Source organism: Serinus canaria, chromosome 18 (assembly GCF_022539315.1).
Source record: "Serinus canaria isolate serCan28SL12 chromosome 18, serCan2020, whole genome shotgun sequence".
NCBI lineage: Eukaryota > Metazoa > Chordata > Aves > Passeriformes > Fringillidae > Serinus > Serinus canaria.
Window position 1 is genome coordinate 7,624,143 of NC_066331.1, and position 17,966 is coordinate 7,642,108.

The 17,966-nt window shown below is 44.5% G+C and overlaps 1 protein-coding gene across 1 annotated transcript in view; it reads left to right on the forward strand.

Moving 5' to 3' along the window:
- Positions 1 to 7,586: 7,586 nt before the first annotated feature.
- The window catches only part of SEC14L1 (SEC14 like lipid binding 1), a 44,304-nt gene continuing 33,924 nt past the window's right edge, over positions 7,587 to 17,966 (forward strand). Inside the window, exons 1-2 of the mRNA XM_030232273.2 lie at positions 7,587 to 7,703; positions 9,482 to 9,573. Of these exons, the coding sequence (XP_030088133.1) occupies positions 9,511 to 9,573 (63 nt within the window). The 5' untranslated portion in view covers positions 7,587 to 7,703; positions 9,482 to 9,510. The remainder of the gene's footprint in view (positions 7,704 to 9,481; positions 9,574 to 17,966) is intronic.

A 17,966-nucleotide genomic window follows, 5' to 3' on the forward strand; every position in this document is an offset into this window, starting at 1 on the left:
AACAAAGGGCTGCTCAGGGGGCAGCTGCCAGGGACAGCTGGATTTAAGTGTTGGGAGTGTCACCAAAGCAGCAGTTTCTCCCTGCAACCCGTGGGGGTTTATGTGAAAAATGAAATTTCTGTCTATCTCCTTCCTTGTGCTTTCTCATCTCCGCCAACGGAGCTGGAGATGGGAGAGGATTTTTCCCTATATTTAGCTCTGGAGAAATTGCTATAACTAATCGGCTTTAGGATTCTGTGTTCTCTCTTTTATTTTATCTTTTCCTGTCACAAGACCTTGTCATGTGGCTGTGGACTGCAGCTCCCCGGCTCTCTGTTTGCTGGGCTTTCATGGAGTCAATTAATAACCCATAAAAATAACACCTCCAGCTGTTCCACTTGCAGCTGCCAGGCTGGAGTCTAATTATGGGGCCTTGGATCCCAAATCCTGCTTTGCATCTAAAAGTGCCAGTGAATAGGAAGAGGCAGAGGAGATGGCAATGCAAAAAAGGAATGTGGTTTGGGGTCTATTTTTAGCCTTTTCAAGCCAAATGTAAAAAGACCCTCAGGCTGCTTGTGTCCTGCTGAATGTGATCACATGCACAATATTGTTCCCATGGCAAAGCGCAGCAGCCAGGGTGGGTTGGGGGTTATTTCTGGCAATTAACTTGCCTACATTGCAAACGTCCTTCTGGGTTAGTTTGCACAGTGCCGTGTTGTGGCTCACATCCATGTGCTAATGGGTTTATTGCAATCAGCTCCAGCTCTCTCTATGTCAGGGCAGTGGTGGGGAGGGGAGGCACACAGCTGCTCACCCAGGGCATCTGACAGAGTGGTTGCTGGCAAAGGGGTGCTCAGCCTCCCTTAAAAAGTTCTTTCCTGCTGACTGTGATACAAAATTAATTTAGCTGGGGCTCTGATGGATAGGTGATGGTCTTCTTTTCATATCATACTGTCTATTGTGCACCCTCATCTGCTTTCCAAGCTGGATGTTGTCTCTGGGTGAACTGCTGGGCAGATTTGTCCTCTGCTTCTCTGGAGCCTCTGCTGGGCTGGTTCTGCCTCAACTCCCACCACTGTCATATTCACCTCCTGCCTTCTCCTGGGTGCTTCATAACACACTCTTTTCTTGCTCCCCACAGAAGTGGTGCAGCAAAGGCCCACAAAGGCCCATGTGCATGGTGGGGGTGTTAGGGATAGGGCACTGGGCTCGTTTCCAATCTCTGTCCAGGGAGTTGTCTGGGAGCATTTCAGTCCTTTCCATCACTGGGCTCTTGTTTAATTCAGACTCAGCCTTATTGTGACCAAAAGCAAATCAAACAGCTGTTCATTAGACAACTTAAATACTTAGTGGTCACAATTAGTCTGTAGCCACCAGCTTGTAACCATGACTGCAAATAGGCATCCTGTGCTGGAGACCATCCCCTTTGTCAAAACAAGTTATTTGGAGATTGATACTGAAACCTGCCCTCAGAAAAAACTCTGAAACCTCCCACTTGCACAGGGGTTGCAGGGCCACCTCAGTGACAATGCCACCTCTTCCCTGTCTCCTCAGCCTCCCTCTGACAATCACCAGAGCCAGGAGGTGTTAAAGATCATCTCTAGGGGAATGGAGCCACACTCTCAGAGGGTGTCCCTTCAGTGGAGCTCTGCTGTGAGTTCTCTTAACCAGGGACAGAGGATGCTATCAATCCTTCCAGCCTTGCCTGGCAAAGAGATTGCAAACGTGGCTTTCCATCACGCGCTACATTAGCCAAATTAATTCCAGGACAGGCAGCCAGCAGTGCTCCAGGCCGAGACTGATAAATGCTGCAGCCGTGTCAGAATCAGCAGAGCTGCTGCCTGCTCTGTGCCAGCTCCTCAGCTGCAGGCAGCCCTCTGCTCAGCCGTGCCCTCCACCTCACACCTCTCCGGAGTGCTGAGCTCTCAGTCACTGACACAGACAATTCAATTGCAAGGAACATCTGCCTCGGAATTGTGCTCCCATTCAGGCGGCTGCTGCCGCCATGGGGTGACATTTTTCATGTGTCTTGCCTGCTTTCTTTAATCTCCTAAACACAGGCACGCCTGTGGAGCACAGAAAGGTTCCTCCCCCGTGAGAAGGAGAAAGAAATTAGCCAGCAGATCGAGCGTGTATAGCAAATAATGAGATTGCCTTGGATACAGGACCGGAATTCATGCAAAGCATGATGCTGATCAGAGACCATAAGCGGCGTTTCTGAGGTCTGCAAACAGCGTCACAAAACTTGCATTTCTCAAGTTCTGAGACTCACATGGACGAAGGCTGCCAGCACAGGCCTGATCCACAGACAAGTTAAAAAATAAACCCTAAAATAGCAATACTGGTAGTTATTTTGGTGTGCAAGTGCCTCATAATGCCTCGTTTTCCTCCAGGCACAGGAATAAGCTGTACAGACCCAGGCACTGTGGTGCTGGAGAAGCAGCAGTCACAAAGGCAACTTGTCCTGACAGAGCTCCACAGAAAGGTGCTGTGTTTGCCCACAAGGTGCAGACCCAGCTCTAGTGGAGTCAGTGTGTCGTTTAAAAGAAGATGGATTTGTGCAATACTTTTAATAGTAAGCAATTGTTTCTTATTACTTGCATTAAAAAAAATAATTATCAACATGTTAGAGGCAAATAGGGACAAAGTCTCTACCTGGTGAGTGACCCAGCAGCTTGATTCAGTGCTTGCTGAAGCAGCTGAGAGTATTTGTACTGTCAGACTCATTAGAAGGAGGGATGGTAAACAGCCTTTGTTTTTATTTTTATAGGAAATTTACTCATCATTTCTGTGAGACTTTGGCTGAGACTCCTATTTTTCTAAGAAATGAGTGATCAGATGCTGGCAGTGCTTTAAGACATTTAAAGAGACAACTGGAAACAGGCTGTTCCCTGGAAGGCAGGTACCAGGCAGCTCACAGGGCTGTTTGCAAAGGCAAGTAGAAAAGTTGGGCATTCTCAACAGCCCAGTGAACCCTTCCTCACTCACAACTCCAGCTCCCTGTGTTATGAGCTTGACATCTTCAGCATCAATAAAATACCCCAGCAAATTAATTATTATCCAGGTGTTTTTCCCTTTATTCCCTTTACTTTAATTTCCTTTACTGTAAAAAAGGTCTTGGGGGAGAGTTTTCTTTAGCCTGTGCCATCTCCTGATGTCTAAGGGATAAAATAACCCAGTGGGAGCTCCAAAGGGTGTCCCCTGCTCCTCATAACCCAAGAAAACAGTGTTATCAGGCTCTTAGGTGCTACAAACATCCAACACAGGTATTGGAATAAATGTTGGATCTGATTCTTCACCCAGAATATCCACTGCACAGCTCCTCACATTTCATTCTCTCTGTACAAGCAGCCCCCCCTGCACCACCTGCTCACTTTTGTTTTAGCATCACACGGCTCCTGAGCAGCGACACGGACTCGAGGCAGGGAGCTTTGGATGGATCCAGGCTTTGCAGGGAGAGCTTGGATTAAGGACTGGGACATGTGCCATGCTCATCCCAACTCATCTATTTTATGAATCAGGACTTGGTCCTATTTGCTAATGTTTGTCTGCGTAACCTTTGCTGTCAATGGGGCTGGTGCTCTGATGTCAGCTGCTGGACTCCAAGCACTGGCAGCTGGTGTCCCTGGCCAGCTCCCAGGCTACAATTCAATTTTCCTACCAGTCACTTGAGAAGACAGGAAAAAACATGTTTCTGCCTGTTTGTGGCATCAAGAAATAAAGGCTCCAGTCTACAAGGTCATTCAAGGCTTTTCTATGGGAAAGCTCAGATAAATCAAATAGTGGTAAAAGGTTAATACACCCTCACTTATGGTGCAATAAACTACAGTAAACTAAGGCTGGTTTAGTCCTGAATAAAAATCTCATAGTGGAGTATAAAACCCTCTAGGTATTGTACATTAACATCCCCTCTCTGAACACAGGCCAGTCTGGAGATATTTTACCCTTATCCCAATCCGGTGAATAGTGGAAAACTACTGCAGAGCTAAAAGGCACAGTACCTGGAAATAAGGGAACCATCCAGGAAGTGAGGAGCTCTGGTCTCCTTTCTCGTACTGACTTACTGTGTGAATTATCCTGTGGCATTTTGTGAGCCTCAGTATTTATACTGCATATTGGGATTATTAGTGTCTTCCCTGCCATTATAAAGGGCTTTAAGTTCTCCAGAGATACGTGGAGAATTTTTTTCCTTCTGTTCACTGTTTCCTCAGTATGGGCTGTCCAGGGAGCTTACAAAAATATGGACAACTGTAGTGGATGGGCACATCCAGGTCTGTGTCTGGAGAACTGAACTTGGGGGTCACAGTTATTTTTAAGAGAAGAGGGATGAAGGAGTTCACACATCCTCACACCCAGCTTTACCAGTCTGCCTCTCCCTAGACTGACAAGGGAAAGCAAAAATGGTGACACCTACTGAAATACCTGTGATGCATTAAATAAAAACTGTGCAAATCAGAATCAATGTCCCCAGGGCACAAGTCTGTTCCATTAACTGTTTGTCACTCATCATGCTTATAATTATTTCCATCATGCTGGCAGTGTTAGCATTTGGGACCATTTCCATGGCTTTGAAGGTTTAGGAAGCAGGTATTTATTTCAATGCAGCCAGCAGTGCATAAAAAATTCCACTGACTCAGATGGGACTGATTTGTGAGGGAATGGCTCTTGAAGCACTTCAGTGTGTCTGAACCCAAACTCTCATCCCTTTTCCACCTATTTTAATAAATGTACAGCTTAGCAGCAAGACCTTGAGTGAACACATTCTCTCTTGTCATGAACTGCTGACAATCTCCTCTCTTTAATATAACAGCTATGAAGATGAGACTTGATGGACAGTAAGAAATCAGGATGGCTTCACTTTTCTTCACTGCCTGGGATGCAAACAAAAGAAACCAGAGCAAGTTCCTGCCTGCTGAAATTCCAGGGGCTTGAGCTGCATTCCAGCATGGCTGAGAGGCATTTTGAATCTTTTCTCATATGCATCAGCCCTGCACTGCTCCCAAGCACCTGCACTTTCAGTTAGTTATTATTAATAGTAAGGGATGGACTAGCAATAGTTCTCATTAATTTCCATGGCAATACTGAATCAAGATAACGGTTGCTTTGAGTTGTGTAACTGAAGTTCATAACGTGAAGGAATGCAATCCAGGGAAAGTGCTCAGATGGAGGGAAGTGACCGACCTTGCATAACCTCCCTAAGGCCAAACTTCCCTTCATATCTAGCAGCCTGTGTTCCTAATTTTCTGAAAATATGGAATGGTTTGCACTTTCAGCCTGTGTCCTCTGGGCTTCAGTCTCCAGCATGCCTCACAGCTTTCCTGAAACATTTCACCCATTTATTCATTACATTCCTCCTAACGATGCATGGCTGGAGCTTCCATAAGAGAAGATGTGACAGGAAAATAATAACAGTAGAAAAATGTAAACCTCTATTACTTTCCTCTTTGTCTATTTTGCTAAGATTGTAGTTTCTGCAGAAAACATCTAAGATTGATTTAGACACTAAATTATGGATTTTCACTCTTATCAATAAACTCCAAATATCTTTAAAAGTCCAAATAAAGCTTTTCTGGTTACCCGGCCATTTAGTGAAGTAGAATAGAGGCAGTCAGTAAGAATTAAAACATTGCCCAGAATCTAAAGAGGGAAATGTTATGAACAAAAAGGAATCTGAGTGGGCGTAAATTCCTCGCCAGTAGGATTATATTTCAGGCTTTCAGAGCAGGAAAAGGATTTTGCAGGCATAATGGCGTGGAATATCAATCAGATAACTAAATCTAATTACAGTTAACTAGTTAATTCCAGCTACATGAAGGCAGCTGGCCAAGAGCCACAACAGAAATGAGATTCAGAGGAACAATTTCTCAACATGAAACAACTTCTTGTAAGGACTAGTTCAGATCAGACAACGGGCTATGCTTGACTAACTTTAAAAGACACAAGGTCTGTATAAGAAAGAATGGCAGCTTAATCCCCCATTTGTGGTAACCACAAATTCAGCTTTCCTAGGGAAAGAACTGCATCAAAATGTCAGGATACGATTCTGAATTCTAGTAGATTTCTATTCTTCGGGAGTGAGCCATTAATAAAAGATGTTGTGCATAAACAACATGTCTCAGTAGTGCTGCTGAAGGGAGCAGAGACATGAGTTCCTAACTTTCAAGTGCTTATTTTAACACCATTTGTGATACTCTGGTACTGTAAAAAGCACAATTGTACTTCTTGCTTTCAATACATCACAGCTAAACCGCTCATGGTGTGAGACTGAGCTCTTTGAGGTGTCCCAGACTGCAAATACCCTGGGCTGGGTGAATGCTGGCTGATTACAGAGACAGGGAAGAGGCGGAAAGATGCTCCAGCAGCGACTGAGGTGGGTCCCAGCACTCCCACTGCCCCATGGCCCTGGAGCACCGTGCCATCACCCTAAGCTGACCTTGCCCCTGATGGTGCCTGAAACCCACCTAGAACCCCCCAGAGCCCTGCCCGAGGGAGCCACGAGGGGTGTGGGACCACAGGATGCCCACGGGGCTGAGGGCAGGGGAGGTACCTGCAGGAGGTGCCATGTCCCACCGTCCATGCCCTCCTGCAGCCACGGTGTGTGTCTGTGTCTCTGTGTTTGAGGGGCACTCTGCCCCTCTGCTTCTCTCAGGTGAGACCTCACCTGGAACACTCTGGGGCTCCTGCACAGGACGTGGACCTTGGATGATTGGAGCACAATGACTGGAGGGTTTGAGAAGTTCTGATATGAGGAAAGGCTGGGAGAATTGGGACTGTTCAGCCTGGAGAAGACTTCAGGATGAGCGAACTGTAGCCTTCCAGCATAGAATAACAGAATCACAGAATCTGCTGAGGTGGAAGGGACCCATCAGGATTATTGAGTCCAACTCCTGGCCCTGCACAGGACACCCCAAGAATTCCAGCATGTGAGAGCACTGTCTAAATGCTCCTTGAGCTCAGACAGCCTCAGAGCTGTGACCAAGGTGCTATGCTCTCCCTGAGGAGCCTGTTCAGTGCCCAGCCACCCTCTGGGTGAAAAACTCATATCCAACCCAAACCGGCCGTGACTCAGCCTCCTGCTGTTCCTGAAGGGAGCCTGCAAGAAAGATGGGGGGAAGAGTATTTAGCAGGGCAGGTGGTGACAGGACAAGGGGGAATGGCCTCACACGGACAGAGAGGAGGTTTAGATTTGTTCAGTCACCATTGCTGAAGGTGTTCAGGAAAGGACTGGAAGAGGCACTTAGTGCCATGGTGTAATTGGCAAGGTGGTGTTAAGTCATAGGTTGGACTCGGTGATCTCAAAGGTCTTTTCCATCCTAACTGATCCTGTGATTCTGTGATTAGAGATTCAGAAGAAATTCTTCTCTGTGAGGGGGGTGAAGTTGTGGAACGGAGCAGCTGTGACTCTGGGAGTGCTCAAGGCCAAGCCGAACAGCACTGGAAGCAGTCTGCTCTAGTCCAAGCTGTCCCTTACACCCACGGCAGGGCTGAAACTCTAGGACTTGTACGAACCCTTCCCACCCGCACCATTCGTCCCTCACGGTCGCCGACCACGCCGCGCTGCCCACCGCGCATGCGCGCCGCCCGTCCCCGCCCCCGGCAGCGCGCAGGCGCCGGGCCCGCCCCCGCCCGGCACCGCGAACGACGGGCGGCGGCGCGCGCGCCCCTCCCGCGCAGGACGGCGCTGCCCCGGCGGCATGAGGGAAGAGCGCGGCCGGCTCCGAGCGGTAAGCACGGCGCCGAGCCTCCCGGGGCCCCCGCCCGCGACCCGCGTCCCCCAGCCCCGCCGCCCTGCCCCGCGGCAACTTTCCCATTGTCCGTTCTCTCCCCGCCGGCTCCTCTCAGCGCTGGCTGCTGGGAGCCCCGAGGAGTGGTCGGCGCTGCCCGTAGTGGACGGGGAGCGGTGGCGGTAATGATGGTAGTGGTACGGGTGGTAATGATGGTGATGGCGGTGGTGGTGGGGCGGGGGTCGTGGTCGTCGGGCGGGTCACGGCGGCGCCGCGGCCGCTGCGCTCCTGCCGCCCCGGTCAGGCGGCTCTGGCCGGGTCCCTCCGGGGCAGCGCGGGGCTGTCACAGGCGTCCCGTCCCGTCCCTCCCGGAGTGTCCCGAAGCTCTCCGAAGCAGCGCGGGGCTGTCACCGGTGTCCCGTCCCCTCCCGGATTGTCGCGGGGCTGCCACCAGTGTCCCTCCATCCCGTCCCCTCCCGGGCTGTCCCGGAGCCCTCCGGGGCAGTGCGGAGCTGTCACCGGTGTCCCTTCTTCTCTCGGGCTGTCCCGGTCGCTGCGGGGCTGTCACAGGTGTCCCGGATCCCTCCGGGAGAGCTGAGGGCTGTCACCGGGGTCCCCCTGTCCCGTCTCCTCCCGGGGTGTCCCGGTTCGGCCGCGGCGGGAGGAACGCGGAGTTTCTTTGTTGTGTAATAACTCTTTTTGTCCGGGGATTAGAGAGGGTTTGCGGCTGTTTGTGCTGATTCAGGTGTTGTTTTTTTTTTTAAAGAAAAATTGCGGGGTAGTCATGGGTAAATTCTTCTCGGGGCTGGGATGCCGGAGAACTTTCCTGTGGCTCGGGGGGTTGTTCTTGGCTCCGGCCGGGGCCGGGGAGCCGCCGAGCCGCGCTGCCCCAGCTCGGGGTCGGGAGCGCTCCCGCAGCGCCTTCCGGACAGGAAAGCGAAGCGAACTTGCTGTAGCGAACCCATTTCTCGCTAAAATGAGGCTGGCTCGCAGCCCGCGATTCATATGTGAGTGCTACTGCCAGGATTTTTCAATAAACGTAATTGCAGTCGAGAGAGTTCGGGTCAAGCACTTTGCTGGGTAGAGCAGGCACGAAGCCTTTGGAGTAATTCCTCTCCGTGTTGCCAGTGAATCTTTTCTGGCTGCATAGTGGAACTTTTCTCGAAGTTTTTTCCCCCAGCTATCTCATAAAGTTTTCCTCAAAAGTTTCAATTTTTTTTGAGATGATCAAGGAATGCTCTTGATCCATCAGTGGGCTTTTGTAATCTATTTTCTTTCTTTCTTTCTGCAAACAAGCGCTTTTAACACTTATTTTTTTAACCTCTTTTTGTGCTTTCTGTATTTCTTTATTGTTTTTTTTTCCCAGTCCCTGCTCTGAGCAGGGCAGCCCACATACCATGCTGGAGGACTGGGAAAAGCTTCTCTGCCTGTCGCTGGGATGTGTCAGTGTTTGGTTCTCAGCAGCAGCACAGGAAATGTCACCATCCTGACAAAGAGTCATAAAATATGTTGAAGATTTGTTACTAAAAGTGGACTAAAAATGTGCTAATTTTATCTTGTCTTTGGAAGAAATGATAAGTCATTTCTGACAGAAATATATATGTATATATAGAGAGAGCTTTTCAGGGCTCCTGTTGGGCCTTAAAAAAGGTTGTCAGGGAATTGTGAAGGATTTCCTGTGGAACTGCTAGCGTGGTACCACGCACAGACTAATTGTAAGAGAAAATTGAAAATGGCTTCCTACGTCTGACAGATGGTTTTAAAAATTTCTTTTTCAGGTTTGAGTTGATCTCACTAAACTGCAGCCATGGTGCAGAAGTACCAGTCCCCCGTACGGGTGTATAAACACCCTTTTGAGTTAATTATGGCTGTAAGTATTAATTTTTGCTGCAATTTCCTTCTTGACAGTTCCTTGTGTTGCTGAGTGCTTGCTGAGCTTTCTTTGATAGATACTGTAGAACATTCTAAGCTGAAAACAAAATGCAAAATATGAGAGCTGTGTGTTTCAATGGTTTCTTCTCTGCCTAGAGTATTTTCTTACCATAATGCTCTCCTTTTCTGCCAAAGTTTAGACAGTGCTTACAGATGGATTTGGAAGTTAGAGCAAAAGCAGGATTGAAGTGTGCTGGGAGTTGATTTCTGGGGGCAGACTCTTCTAGAACAGGAGGAAATGTCATGTACACTGATTAAAACATTGTTATGGTTGTGTCTTCATCAGTGTAGAGTTTATAGGATTAAAGAGCACAGAGCCAGCCACGAAAGCAAGGATATGCCTGAATGAAAAGGAAGAAAGGACATGGGAAACATTCTGAGGGAAGGGAAGAAAAAACTTGGTAGGGAGGCCAGAGAGATGAACAAAAAGCCTTTTGGGTGCGTGTTGCTAATTGGTGTGATGGTGGTACAAATAGTAATGAAAAGAAAGAAATTTAATTAGGTTCCCTTTTTTTTCTCTCTCTCATCTTCTCCCTCCCTTTTCTTTCCTTTTAGAAAACAGAGCAGAAGTAGGTATTTGACATTTTAAAGTATATTCAGTTGAAACCACAGCTGTGGGCTCTTATGAGTTACAGAGAGCAATTAAGGAGCTTTTCCCCAATAAAAACAGTTAAAAGTGAACCGTAATCTAAATAATAATTGTTTGACTTGCTGAAAATACTATGTTTAATGGCTTCAGAGGAGAGTTTTAACAGTGCTCATAGTGTAAATATTTAGATAGATCACGTGGTTTGGAGTGCAGGGTTCCTCACAGAAGTGATCCTTTGCAGTCACAGGGCAAAAAAGGATTAGATCACTCTACAGGGAATACTTAAATTTCTTTTTATCTTGCTCCTAAGGCTGCCTCCAGTGTTACACATGTAGGTCTTGCTCCTGCAGATACTTCAAGGCAGAGCTGTTATTTTGCTGAGCAGTGAAGAAGCCAACTGTGATATGTGGAAGGTCTTTTCTGACTTCAGTAGCTCTGACAGCTGGGCTTCAGGTGGTCTCTCTCAGTGAAATTTGATGGTGTCTGTAACTTCACTTCAGTGAAGTTATACTGGCTCTTAGATCAATCAGCCAGAATTGGTTTCTTAAATGAGGTTCCCTGGCTGTTCGCTAAAGTGATAAATCTTTATCTTGTTGCTGAATTGAAGGCAAAAATTCTTCCTGACTTATTTCTCCAAGGATATTTTGAGTCAAAATGCTGCTATCAGAATTGTCCACAATGCTTTGCTGGGTGTAATTAGAAACACTTCTGACTATTAGTATTAACTGAGAGTTTTCAAGCTGTTCTGTGTCTTGGGGATAATATCTGAAGAATAATATTTAACAAATATAAAGTCTTCCCTTACATTTAAGCTTTTCTTTAGAAACCAAGAGACTGTAGTAGGTATGCAACTAGGATAAAATAATAGTTAAAAATTAAAAGTGAACTAAGAGGAGAAGAATGCTTATAAAAAGGAACAGCCAGACAGGATCCTTTCAGAGACTGGAAGTTTAGCTGAGCAATAATACATGTGATTTATTTAGTCTGTGTCAGAACAGTGGGTTATCACTTGTACTTGTTCAGAATGTGAGCACTGGATGAACATCCTCCCCCTGCCATGTTGCTGCTGTTACTGATTTTTAAAACTTGTAAAACTCCTGCTGGTGATCCATCAAAACTGTCCATGCATTTTCTGAAGTGTGTGGAGGAGACCATGAGCCAAATTCTGTGAGGAGTATAAACAATATATGCAAGCTTGATGCTTTTTGTTACTGTTTCCTCTTGGTTGAACAGTGATTGCATAAGTTGATGAAGTGTTTCTGGGAGGAATACTTGTGTCAAATTCTGTGCTTGCTAAAGTGGAAGCACTACATTGCATATTCTCAACAAAAGAAAAAAAAAGTGCTATAACGTTATTTTAACAGTGCCAGCAGCTCTTCTGAAACGAGGAGCAGCCTGGCATATACCAGGCTTGAATTTAAAGCACCCAAGAAATGACTTAACATTATGTGTTGTGTTTGATTTTCCTTTGACCCTCTCTTTTATTTGCACCCAGCCCTTGAGATCATGTGTCCTCAAATAGAGGTTCAAACCCACACCCAGAGATACTCATCTGTCAGTAGAAAATCTCTGGAGAAAACTTTGGTCAGTGTGGCAGCAGTGTTCTGTGTGCTGAATTCTCTTAACAGAAATCACTGTTTCAAGCCTGGCTCTTGAGTGAGATCACATCTTTGTGTTCAGGTGTTGAGTACTTCTAAAAATTTTATTTGGCCAGTTGTTCTCCCTTCCCTGGGCATTCTGTGTAACTCCATGGGTAATTTTTTTTCTGGAGCAGTAATGAATTTCACCAGTGTCAGTGAATCCCATGTGCCCTGGGAAGATTCCCTGGATGATAGATGTTGCAATTGCAAATTGGAACTCTCTAAGACAAACTAATATTTAGCCTTCAGATCGAGAAATCAGCATTAATTCTTCTGTTCTGGAAGCCACTGAGAGAATGCCACTTGCAGAGTGGGTCATTTATAGTGCAAATTTCCGTTTTTCCCACTTTCCCCTTCCTGGGTTTCCAAGAGGTACTTGAAGGAGAATGGAGCACAATCAGCATTCCATTCATGCAGCTCTAGTGTGCTCCCAGGGAACTTTGTTCTCTGCTAGGGGTGACTGCAGCTCTATATTAAGATAAAAAACTGAGTTTAATTTTGCTTTGATCAAAGCCATGATTGTCAAAACAAAAGTGTTTTCCAGGCAATTATGATATAAAGAATTCTAAAATAGACAAGAGTCAGAATTCTTTTCCTGAGTTAAATTGGTGTTTAAAATAAGTTTCTCTGTATGCTTCCTCCACTGAAATATAAAACTCATGTGCTGAACCCTAACGTATCTCTATGACAATATCCTTAAGGCATGACCCCTTATCTCCCAGCTGGGGATTGGTGAGGAGCTGAGGCTCTGAGAGAGTTGGGACACCCATTGCTTCAAAGCTTCCTACCTTCTTTCAGCATTAAAGTCCAGCTGTGTGAAATATAATATAAGCTATTTCACTTGAAGATTTCCTTCTACTGGCAAGTTGTGTGGTTCCAGATAATGCTCAAGATGCAAATCTTTTAATGGAACTATTTCTGAACTTGAAAGGATTCTAGAAGCACAGGCTAGAAATTACCACACTTTAGTCTGACACGCCTAACCCAGGCCAGATGATTTCACCAAATAGTTTCCAAAGCTGACATAGTAATTTTTGGCTGCGCTGTGGAATATCTGTCATAATTAACTTATTGGAATCTCTGTGTGTTAGTGGATATGTATTTAAAAAAGCACCCAGAGCAGCAGCTTGCACAGCTGTTCAGGAGACCAAATAGAATTTTGCTTCTCCTCCTGTTCAGAGTTTACGTAATGCTGGAAGCAGCTGAAATGTGGAAAAATGGCTGTTTACTTAGACTCTCTTGTCAAGTTACCAAGGTTAATATACTGGAGAAAAACTGAGAAGCTGCATTTATAAAACTTCTAAAGATTACAGATTCAATTTTTTTATATTAGTTTAAAGAGGTTAACATTTAAAGTAATACAGGGACTTTGCTGAATAAGTAGTTCTTAATATTAAAAGGCAGTTAAGAACTTGAATCTTCCTTAAAAAACACGAGGCTCAAATTAACTTTGGAGATCCACAGCTCATTTTCAGTCTGACATACTTTAGATAATTCCCCTTGAGTTTAATTTCCAAAGTAAATTTAAATAATGAATAATCACTTGCAGTGGCATTTCAAGGGTGGAATTTATGCAAATGGAAAATAAATAAGATGTTTGAAAAAGCACAGATTGGATTGAACCATTGACCAGCGGGATTTTTCTTTTTAAGTTTCTGAAAGCTCCGTGGAAAATGTATTGCTCTTCAGCCCATTTAGAAAATGTCCTATTTACAGTCAAAATTACTTAGTTTCAGAAATAATGTGAATTATAAAAAATGGATCTCTCATTTTGCCACTGTTCTGATGGAATATCTGAACTATCTCATGCATGAATCTTTCCTAGTAAGTATAATGTGTAGTGCCTTTGATTATATTATCATTTTAATGGTTCAAATTTGCTGCTTTTGGACATCAGGCTGACTCTCTTTGGCTTTATAGATCTAAAAAATAGTTCTTGAGGTGTATGTCATGAATTAAAGTATCTCTAAATTACAGGTAAGTAATAAGATTGCAAATGGGATAAATGCACTTCAGTGATAAGAGTAGATTAGAAAAAAAATTATCTGTTTTTCCAGATTGACAAATCAAAGTATAATCCCTTCATCTAGGTTGTAATGAGCTTCCTGATCAGCAGCACATTATTATTTCAGTATAAAAGTTATTACTTTAAAAAGTCATTTAAAAAAAAATCAAACTGTACCAAGCTCAGTGCCACACCTGCTCATAAATACTTGCCATTTTTATTCCTTCCAGTCTCATTTTGTTTTCCTGGAAAAAATGCATTTCACACATCATATGAAGAGGGGTTGAGAGGCTGGTGAGGAAAAGGAAGCTCTTCTGCAAGTGCTTTTGAAAGCACAAAGTAGGCTTTAAATATATAGAGGAGTATTTTATTCCCCTGATGCAGTGTCCTTTGCTGAGAATTTGTCCTTGATACTTAAATCCTGAGGGAGGGAATAAATTTGAGTGTTTGCTCCCAAAACCTCTGGGCTGTTTTCCCTTCTGCTGTAGAACTCCCTGAGTCTCATCTGCTTTGCTTCCTGTCTATGTTAAAAACTCAGCCTTATTTGCTGTTGGAAATGTGTTGGTAAAGCTGTGGTGGAGCAGAGCCTTGTGTGGAATTTCTGAATTTACATTAAATGCCTGCAGTTTCACTGCTGGCTGGCGATGGTGGTGGTTCCTGTGTCAGACACGGTGTAAGAAGAAATGATCATTTGGCCACTTGTTTGGAATGAGCTGTGGGTAACAAGTTCACTTAAGCACTATGGGAAAATATTGACTTAGCAGCCTGCTAACAGTGCAATTCATGTGTTATTTTGTGTTATTTCCTGACCTCTTAGCTATTCCCATGCTTGGTTTCCTGGTTGGTTTTTTTTTTTTTTTTTTGAGGGGGCAAACACATGACCTGACTGTAGCTGACAGCTGCAGTTCTCTTGTTCACCAAAGCTTTGAGTCAGTTTTTAACAAGTCCTTTACACTTTAAAGGCTAAGCCACCACTACTGTCACACTCTGAAAGGTGTCAGAGAAAGGAAAATATGTATCAAAACAGTTCTTGTGTTTTGTTCTGAAAGCACTCCAAGCTTCTCACCCCTGCGGGTAGATGTTTTTGCTCTGCTGTGAAGTGCTGCTCCAGGATCTGTTGGTCCATCCAAGTGATGTTGCCTTTGAGTTAAAACCCCTAAATATGTGGGAATCTGGCAGAAAAGAAGTGGTTACACATCCTGCAGTGTCCTGGATGTGTAACCACTCAGGGTTCTACAGTTACAGTCGGGAGAAGGTATAACTTCGTGCTCATGGGCTAAAGTGGGGTTAGACAGTAAGAAGCATGTGTAAAAGCCTTCAAAACCTTGTGGGAAAGAGAGTGAATTTTTTTGGGATTGATTAAAAAAACATGTCCAGTGAGAAACCAGAGGTTGCTTAGAGATCAGAATGAGGTGTTTTCATATTGCTTGGGCAGTCTGTGCTGCCCAAGGGCTTCCCAGAAATCACTTTCAGTCAGAGTCCAGAATCTGGAACCCAGAATTGTTGTAACCAGGACTGCTTTTTGCTTTGAACTTGGTTTGGAGTCAGTATGTTCCTGGAGGGAGGCCAGTGATGGAACCTTTAAGCTCCTGCATTCTGAATGTAAAATGAATCTTCTGAGAATATGCAAGGAAAACTGTTAATTAGCTCAAGTTGAAATTAATTACAGGTTGGTCTTAAATGGTCTATTTCCTTTTCTCCCAAGTGAATTTGTCTTCCAGTTTTTTCATGTAGTTTAAAAATACTGTGCATGTATTCTAAATTAAGAACTAGGATGTTAAGCTGAATTATTTAACACTTTATTTCGTTTTTGTGATAGAGTTAAGACAGGTCAGGTTAGCAGCTCATGTTAAATATTAAGTAAGGCCTGTTACAGGTAGTTTAATAATTTGATTTTCTCACAGTCAAACTGCAGCTGGTTTCAGCCATCACCAGTCAGTGGTGTGTGGAATCAGAGCCCTGCCAAGGGCTCACTGGTGCTGGTGGCAGCATGGCTGGGAGGACAGCCTGGCATCCTCTGGGCTCCACTGCAGCCTGCAACAGCACTGCCAAAAGAGCACAAGCCAGCAATGAGCCATCACAATTTGCCATCAGCTCTCAAGTCCTTGGCTGTTCTCTGCACAGCTTTTGCTCAAGTTGTGCTGATTTCAGCCCAGTTCACAAAGTTTTTCAGCTTGTGGTTGATGGCCTTTTTCTTCTAAGGGTCAGAGAAATATCACCCAAATGTGGTTTCCCATTGTAGCTAAGCTGATGCACCAGGCTCTTGCTTTCTGGCAGAGTTGATCAGCAAGCCAGCCTAGGGACACTGGCTGGGCCAGAGCTGTCCTGGAAAAAAGGAAGATAAATTCCTTGTCAACCCCATTTCCTCACTGGGTGCCCTTAGGGCTGCAGAGCAGCCCTGTGGGAGCAGGTGCTCATCCCCCCCGTGCTGTGGGTGAGCTGCTGGCAGCTGGCTGCGGCAAAGAGGAGTCAGCAGAGCATCTGTCACTGGGGTTGCACTCTGGGAGCCCTCAATTCCGTTGGGAAATAATTAGGGATCTGCAGTTTGAAAAATGCAGAAGCTGCTTGCTGTAACACTAAATGGAGGGGCCATTAGAAACCTGATTCAGCAGTCTTCAGGTATTATTTAGCAGTGCAAAGTACTTGCAAATTGCACTTAATGGTTTGGAGTTGTGGATTCTGTGAGTTGCTTTGGCATAAAGGGGGGGTCTGTCCTTGCTTCAGAAAAATGAAAATTAAAAATTTCTCCGTTGTATGCTGGAACAATCACATGTGAATGGACTGGCTGCCTGTCTTGCTTTGTGCTCAGGTATAAAACTTCACGTTTGAGCATTTTCTGTCTTGGATTTCTCTTGGGTTTTACTTTATTATAATTAGTTTTGGGTTCTATATATATGCAAATTTGAAAATAAAAATATCACTGGGCTACCAGCTTTAACTCTAGCAACAGCAGAGGGATTGTGGGAGGGAGCAAAGAGAAGCTACTCTTTCACATTAAAAATGAGTTTTTACTTAAACTGTTTTCATTCTCAATTACACATGTTTGGGCTCTCTTAAATTACTGTTTCAAGTTTTTGTCATGGTCAGATTGATGAAGTTAAATATCTAAATCTGTGGGGTTATGGATTACTGGATAATTACAGCTGCTTTCATTTTGTTGGTATTTATGCTCTCATAACTTGAGTATGGATGCTTTTTGGAATTCATGCAGATCAATTTGTGCAGGAGTTGAAAGCTGCACTGCAAACCTCACCATCTCAGCTTGTCTGATAACTTTCTGCTGTGCCCACTGCTGCTGTAGTATTAGATCATATCTCTGTGACAATAATAGATCTCATTAGGTGAAAATGAGTCTTTCCCTGGTGATGGTCAGGGTGGCAACGTGCCATTTAGAGTTGTTTATGCCACAGCAGAAGGGAGCAGCTTCCTGATGAGAGCACTTCCTTTCTTGTGAGCACTGTGTCCCTTCATTTAGTGTAAAATTCAAATGCCACAGACATTTGGTCCAGTTCAGGCATACCAGGCAGCAGGAGCCTTTCCAGATGATGTTTTTTCAGGTTATTTCATTCAATGTGTAAATTATACTGTATAATTTGCTAAACTGTCTTTGCTGTGCAATTCATTGGCTTGTAGATAAGTTCTTCATTACTGAATTCAAGGCACTATGAAATTACTTATTTCTCTTGAAGTGTTTCATGGTGTGTGTGGTGCAGCCACGGAAGTTGTAATGAACAGGATTTAAAGCAATTTCAGTTGAACTTGTTTCTTCTGTTGATTAAACCAATTCATGCTTTTGTTTGCCTTTCTTTGCTTTAAAGGAGGGTGAAGAACAAAGAACTGATTGTCTGTAATCTCTGACATTTAATTTCTTTTTAGAGAAGAATCAAATTACTCTTGACTGTTTTATTATTATTATTATTATTGGCTTATCTTTTGAAGCTAGGTGGTGTTTTCTTTTTGTATTTTATTGGGGAGCAGATGCAGGGGTGCAGAAGCTGTACCATGCCAGTGATGGATCTTGTACTGGTATTACCTGGTTATTGTGATATCTGTACTATGAATTTGGATTTTTATTCTGTCTCTTAATAAGAAGCACA